This window comes from Conger conger, chromosome 17 (assembly GCF_963514075.1).
Source record: "Conger conger chromosome 17, fConCon1.1, whole genome shotgun sequence".
Lineage (NCBI taxonomy): Eukaryota > Metazoa > Chordata > Actinopteri > Anguilliformes > Congridae > Conger > Conger conger.
Window position 1 is genome coordinate 2,067,713 of NC_083776.1, and position 7,500 is coordinate 2,075,212.

The window sequence follows — 7,500 nt, forward strand, 5'->3', positions numbered from 1 at the left end:
AACCGTCAGGTTTAATCTTTTAATAGATTAAAAAATCAAAGCTCCCTCCGAGGGTATTCATCACCTCGGTTGTCCTCTGCGCCCCCGTAATAAATTTAAGACTGCAGCGCCAGCTCGCACGCACGTGAATTCACAAAATGGCCGGATTGCTGGGAAATAAGGTGAGATGTTAACACCAAACTGCGGCCCTCTCTGAAAAAATTATGATTCTTTGGGATGTTAAATCATTTACAGGGATTCCTCATGTTTCTGTAGTTGAAGGTTCGGGCAAAGCGCCAAATTGCCTATCAGTAGTGAGTGGTCTTCAACCCTGGTCCCGGAGAGCTACTGGGTCTGCTGGTTTTTGTTTTCACCTTAAAATCAGCACACTGTTGACACCCAGGTAAGCAGGTGAGGTGAGTTAACTGTGTAATCAACTGCTCTAATTGATTAACTGCAGAGTACCAACAAGAACCAGCAGACCCTGTAGCTCTCCACGACCAGGGTTGGAGAACACTGCTCTATATTTTTTTAATCAAATATCCTGACTCATTCTTTCTACAGGGATAGCTGGGTGGTTGTGTGTTCGTACCGGTGTGAGCTGGATGGGTGGGACTCACTGAAATTTTGGAGGGCTTTGTGGACAGTTGGGCTTGAGTGTGATTTTGGAGAGCGTGAGGAACGGTGGGAACTCACTGAGCTCACGGGGGCTCCCTGAGACTTTGGGAGGGCGTATGGGGTGGGGGGGGGCTCACTGAGGTTTGGGAGGGCGTATGGGGTGGGGGGGGCTCAGTGGGGTTTGGGGGAGTCTGCGGAGCTCACAGGGGGGTGGGGTGTTCTCAGACTCGGGGGTGGAGAGCAGCAGTGACAGTGGGGGACGGACGAAAGAGCCCTGTGACGTCCCGGAGAGACTGAGGGTGCTGGGGCTCCCCTCCTTCCCCGCCGAGGACTCGGAGGACGGCTGCTTCTCCCACATCGTCCTGCAGGCCGTGCAGAACTGGTTCAGCCAATTCGGCTGGCCCCGGGGCCCCCACCCCATCACCCTGCCCCAGGGCCTGAGGAGGTGAGTGTCCCATACTCACTCATACACTCAGTCACTCAGTCACTCACTCACTCACTCATACACTCAGTCACTCAGTCACTCACTCACTCACTCATACACTCAGTCACTCAGTCACTCAGTCACTCACTCACTCTCTCACGCACTCACTCACTCACTCACTCAGTCATACACTCACTCACACACTCACTCACTCACTCACTCACTCACTCACTCACACTCACACACTCACTCACTCACTCACTCACTCACTCACACACAGTCACACTCACTCACTCACTCACTCACTCACACTCACACACTCACTCACTCACTCACTCACTCACTCACGCACTCATTCACTCACTCATTCACTCACTCACTCACTCACTCACTCACGCACGCACTCACTCACTCACTCACTCACGCACGCACTCACTCACTCACTCACTCACTCACTCACACACAGTCACACTCACTCACTCACTCACTCACTCACACTCACACACTCACTCACTCACTCACTCACTCACTCACACACAGTCACACTCACTCACTCACTCACTCACTCACTCACACTCACACACTCACTCACTCACTCACTCACTCACACACTCACACTCTCATACATTTACTCACTCACTCACTCACACACACACTCACTCAGTCATACACTCACTCCCTCATAAGCTCACACAGTCAGTCACTCACTCTCTCATTCAGTCACTCATCCACTCTCTCAATCATTCACTCATTCATTCGCTCACTCATTCATTCATCCACTCATACACTCTCTTTCTCTCATTCTCTCATTCACTCATTCATTCTCTCATTCACTCATTCATTCACTCACTCTGATCACCTGCTTCCCTGTCCACCGTGGGCGGGCACCTAATTTCAGCATGTTGTACACAGGATGCAAACTGGGCCTTCTTCTATTGAAAGAAAAGGTCTCTTTTAATAAAGGTCCTCCGTCTTATAAATGGCTTCCAGCCAACGGCAACGACCGCAGCAGGACTGATGACACAGGCATACGCAGGCCTGAATGTGTGTGCCTGAGAGCAGTGTGGTCCCAGCCTGCAGTCTGGGCCCTGTGTGTGGTGTGGGCCCTGTGTGCGGTGTGGGCCCTGTGTGTGGTGTGGGCCCTGTGTGCGGTGTGGGCCCTGTGTGTGGTGTGGGCCCTGTGTGTGGTGTGGGCCCTGTGTGTGCTGTGCTTCTGCACAATCACACATTCCTCTGTTATCAGGGATCACAGAGCAGAACCCCCCTCTTCAATGGTAAAGGTCTCCTGTAAGTGATATCAGCAGTAGCAATCAGGTGTCACTTATGGACTTATCTCTCTCTCTCTCTCTCTCTCTCTCCCTCCCTCTGTCTCTCGTTTTAATCATGCAATTTTTCATGCGCTCTCTCTTGCTCTTGCACTCTCTTTCTCCCTCCCTCCCTCTCCCTCCCCCCTCCCTCGCTCCCTCGCTCCCTCTCTCCCCCGCTCAGGGCCGTGTGTAAGATGCTGGCCCCGGACTCGGGTCAGAAGAAGAGGGGGGCGTACCAGGTGAGTCCCGGGAAGGACACCCGGACGGTGTACGACATGCTCCTCCACCTGAGCGGTCACATGCTCCCCGGCCTCAGCGGCAGCCAATCGCTGCCCCGCGGCCTCCCGAAACGCGTGGAGCAGCTCCGCGGCCGTCACGCCGCGCTCCTGTCCTTCCTCAGGTAACTCACCTGACCGCCAGGCCCCGGTCACGGCCGCGTTCCACCTCCTGACCGGCCTGTGTCAGATCTTTGTGTTCAAACATCGTTTACGAGGCTGACTCACCGTCTGCCTGTGTTTATAGTCCTTAAGTTCGGGTTTCAAAATATACAGTTGACGGCCCGACACTCTGTACCAAAACATTGTGTAACTGTACAATAATTCAAGCTCATTGGTTGAAAATTAGGTTCTAATTGCCACAGCCTATGACGTGGGAGGGTGTCAATTTCTCTGCGCATTTACAGAGAAGGAGGAGTGTTGTGGTTTGAAGGTGCTTCTTGCTTGTTGCTATTCCTTTCTTGACCGTTAGAAGTCTGAAATTACCTTTAAGCTAGAGGTGTGTTTGGGTTACTAACCACATTTCTAGTTTGGGGTTACCGGCAATTCAAGTCATAACATCTTTGAAATCATAGGTTTGCAACATGTCTGTTTCTAAGGAGACGCAAATCACTTTGAATGAACCAATATCCTACAGAGGGCAGGGGGCTGTACATAATAACCCGCCATGTTTTTATGTGCTCTGATTGCAATTGAATTGTCCAGTAAGAGTGTGCAGGGCCACAGGCAACTCTGGAACCGTATGGTCTAATGATCGATTGATTAGTTTAATTTATTTAATGATTTTAAATAGTCCTGTACTGTGTGTTCTCTTTGTTTCTTAGTGCACAGGGGGCCTGTCTGTCCCATATTAGACCAGAGTACCTCCTGGAACAGCCGGAGTTTAACCACTGGCAGTCCCTACCAGTAAGAGCTGTTCTGCGATGCTCACACAGATATACATATACACGTATATACACACGCACGCACACTCATGCGTGTGCACACATACACATGTGCCCATGCGCGCACACACACGCACACATACACATGCGCGCACACACATACATTCACATGCACACACACTGACTTGTATACACACATACACACACAGAGATACACACGCATACACACACACAATCTGACACACGCACATACGCACGCACACGCAGACACAGACTTGTATACATAGATACACACACACACACTCTCTGACACACATACACGCACACACACAAACTCTCACACACGCACACACGCACACACACACACACAGTTGCACACTTTCCTTTGTGTCTGTTTCAGGACCAGCAGAAGAGTGAGGCAGTGGGTCCAGTCAGTCTGGATGGCATGGCCTTTGAGTCTCTCAGCAAACGTGCCTGGACTGATGTTCTGTTGCAAGCCTACAAGGTAAAGGCGGCTTTTTCAGGGCGGAATCAGCTCCAGTTAGTATGCCATGCATCACACTGTACTCCACACCTGTCACCCATCGTGTCTGTGTTTTTGCGCTTATTTTATGTTGTGTGTGTGTTGGTACACATGTTGTGTGTGTGTATTTGTGTGCGTGTTGGTATGTATGCTGCCTGCCTGCGTGTGTGTGTGTACGTGTGCGTACGTGTGCGGGGGTGTGTGTGCGTGTGTGTGTGTGTACGTGTGTGTGTGTGTGTGTGTACGTGTGCGTGTGCGGGGTTGTGCGTGTGTGTGTGTGTGCGGGGGTGTGTGTGTGCATGTGCGGGGGTGTGCGTGTGCGTGCGCGCGTGTGTGTGTGTGTGTACGTGTGCGGGGGTGTGCGCGTGTGCGTACGTGTGTGTGTGTGTGTGTGTACGTGCGCGTGCGCGTGTGCGTACGTGTGTGTGTGTGTGTGTGTACGTGTGCGTGTGCGGGGGTGTGCGTGTGCGCGTGCGTACATGTGTGTGTGTGTATGTGTGTACGTGTGCGTGTGCATGTGTGTGTGTGTGTATGTGTGTGCGTGTGTGTGTGTGTACGTGTGCGTGTGTGTGTGTGTGTGTGTGTGTGTGTGTGTGTGCGTGTGTGTGTGTGTACGTGTGTACGTGTGTACGTGTGTGTGTGTGTGTGTGTGTGTGTGTGTGTGTGTGTGTGTGTGTGTACGTGTGCATGTGCGGGGTTGTGCGTGCGCGTGTGTGTGTGTGTGCATGTGTGCGCGTGTGTGCTCTCAGGTTCTGGTGCTCCCGCGGGTCACACAGGCAGGTTTGGGAGGCCTCCGTGACGGGGACAGTATTGGGCACATCCCCAGGATCAACCCTGACCCCCTATCCAGCAACATCTACTCCACCTGGGAGAGAAGGCTCCTCACCTGGCTCAACCTGCACTATCACAGGATGAGGAGTGTGGTGTGGAACCCCAGCGTCTGTAAAGGTATGGCTTTGAGCAACAGCTTGTAGTCTTGTACAGGTGAGGGTTTGGCAATGAGGATCACGTTGTAGTCATTTAAAACTGAAGGTTTTGCAATGAGGACCAGTTTGTAGTCATTTAAAAGTAATGGTTTTTCAATGAGGACCAGTTTGTAATCATTTAAAAGTAATGGTTGGGCTATGAGGACCACTTTGTAGTCATTTAAAACCTAAGGTTCTGCTATGAGGACCAGTTTGTAGTCATTTAAAAGTAATGGTTTGGCTATGAGGACCAATTTGTAGTCATTTAAAACTGAAGGTTTGGCCATGCCATGCCATGACTTCCTCATATCAGTGACCCATCAACATCATCAGAGTCTGGATGTGTTATTTTCAGGTTGTCCTACAAGCGAGACTAAAACTCTTTCCATTTCAATGCATCTCTTTGGGAACTGGGGGGTTGGACTAGTTTTAGCTGATATGCAGTAGATACTACAAGAATTGTTTCTCCTGAATACAGGAAAATTTGTCAGGAGAAATAATTATTTTTGTATCTACTGCATATCTGGCAGCAGCAGGATGGTTTGAGGCTCATTTGATACCTTGGACCCTTGATGACATAAAGCCATTTAGCCAATAAATGTGCAGCCAACATACTGTATCAGCATAATTTACAGCTGAATCTAGTCCCACCCAACCAATTCCCATTGAGATCTTAATGTTTTTCCTCACTGGTGGTTAGTGGTAGAAGAAAATGTTCTTGCAAGTAAATCTGAATTTCCATCAAACAGGTTTGTGGTTTTCCTTCCTGCTACCTCTTTAGGTCTATTTTTAAAAATGTCCGCTACTTGCCTTGTGCATGCACATGAGCTGGGGGGTTATGCATGTTTTCATCCCTCAAAGCTTCTAGTTTGCAGCTTAAAAACGATGCCTAGAATGCAAATAACTTCTTGGAAGCATCTGCATCATCTTGAAAAGTAGGTCTTCTGCTGAATTTCGTTAGAAAGAATAAATGCAGCCCCTGTTACTGTACGCATCATTACAGAAATTTGAGAATTTGTCAGAATGCATGATAAGGACCCGGTTTTCCTAATGGAGTGGAGACACCCCTTCCAGTTGGCAGGGGTCAGGGGTCAACTGTTTCTTAGCCAGTTGGATGCCGGAGGGGGCCCCAGTTTCTGACTGCTGGCAGTGGGGCTCTCTTGAGAAAACTTCAAATCAAATCAAAATGTATTTGTATTGCGCATTTCACAAGAAATTGTCAGGCTTTACAGAACACCCTAGTCTAAACCCCCACAGGAGGAAGCCTAGGGCAACAGTGGCAAGGGAAAAACTCCCCAAGGAAAAGGCAAGGAAATGCTTGGTCCTGCTTGTGAATGAGGGGTATCGCCAGAAGTACAATTATTTTCCAACCGTTTCAGTGGTGAAAATGTATCATTTAATTACTTAGCATATCTGGCAGTCAACTATTATCGGACACTCTTGCTCCAATTCTTTTTAGTACCCACAGCAATGATAATAATAATTGTTTTTGTTTTACAATAAAGTACATTTGACAAACACCTCTTGATGAAATTAATCCAAGCCAACTGAATTTTTGTTCCGCAGTTGTCTTGGCTCATATGTTTGTCACTCTTGTCTGTCTGGGTTGACTGAAAGGTGTATGGATCTATCATTTCCGAACCCAATATTCATGTTATCCTGTATAGAGCTCATTTATAAAATGTATTCTGTAAACAACATTTATTAAATGGACTGAAATTGTGTGTAGCTGGATGAGAAATGTGAATGCATAAATGAAGAGACACTATATCAAAGCCCCATACTCCCATATTTTACTCTACTAGAGGATCGCATCACATTGGAGTTGATGATTTGTTTCCTTTTTGATGCTGTCGTTTTTGTTTGATATTGGGTGGTGTTGACAGATTTTTCTTTTGGTTGGTTTTTATTTTATTTTTTATTCATGTGTGTGTAAGATTCACTATGATGTTTTCACAAAGCATGAAAGTTAAAGTCAAGTCCCTCTCTCTGTCTCTCTCTCTGAATTAATTGCCTTTCTAGCTAAAAATGACAAGGATCTCTCAATTAAATGCTGTGTCTTATAGCTTCCATTTAACAGAACTGTGTGCTGCAGATAAATGCAGCACAGACTGTGCATGTAGCCTGTAGTCACAGATAAGTAAAGAGAAATGGGCAGGACTATGGAATATGCAATTAGCTAGTTTAGAACAGGGTCTGATGCAAAGTGTTCCCAAATGGTTTACATCTTAAGTCCCCCAAACATACATTGATTGATTGATTCATTCATTCATTCATTCATTCATTAGAGAGGCCCCGGCCGACGGGGGTCGAACCCAGGACCTCCTTGCTGTGAGGCGGCAGTGCTACCCACTGCGTGCCGCCCTCCCCCAAACATACATTGCAAAAAATAATCATCACAAGTGTTTTCGTCTTGTAATGAGAAATCTTTTTTTTTTCTTGTCAAGTACAAAGAATGAGCTTGTTTTAAGTGACTGTTCCCTCGACACGTCACATTTTCTCACCCCATTGCCAAATCGTGAAAC

General features: G+C 48.0%; 1 protein-coding gene across 1 annotated transcript in view; it reads left to right on the forward strand.

The window, feature by feature from the left end:
* The window catches only part of LOC133116858 (cilia- and flagella-associated protein 47-like), a 103,089-nt gene that overhangs the window by 36,045 nt on the left and 59,544 nt on the right, over nucleotides 1-7,500 (forward strand). The window contains 5 exon segments of the mRNA XM_061226854.1: nucleotides 823-1,042; nucleotides 2,510-2,728; nucleotides 3,428-3,518; nucleotides 3,888-3,992; nucleotides 4,760-4,970. Of these exon segments, the coding sequence (XP_061082838.1) occupies nucleotides 823-1,042; nucleotides 2,510-2,728; nucleotides 3,428-3,518; nucleotides 3,888-3,992; nucleotides 4,760-4,970 (846 nt within the window).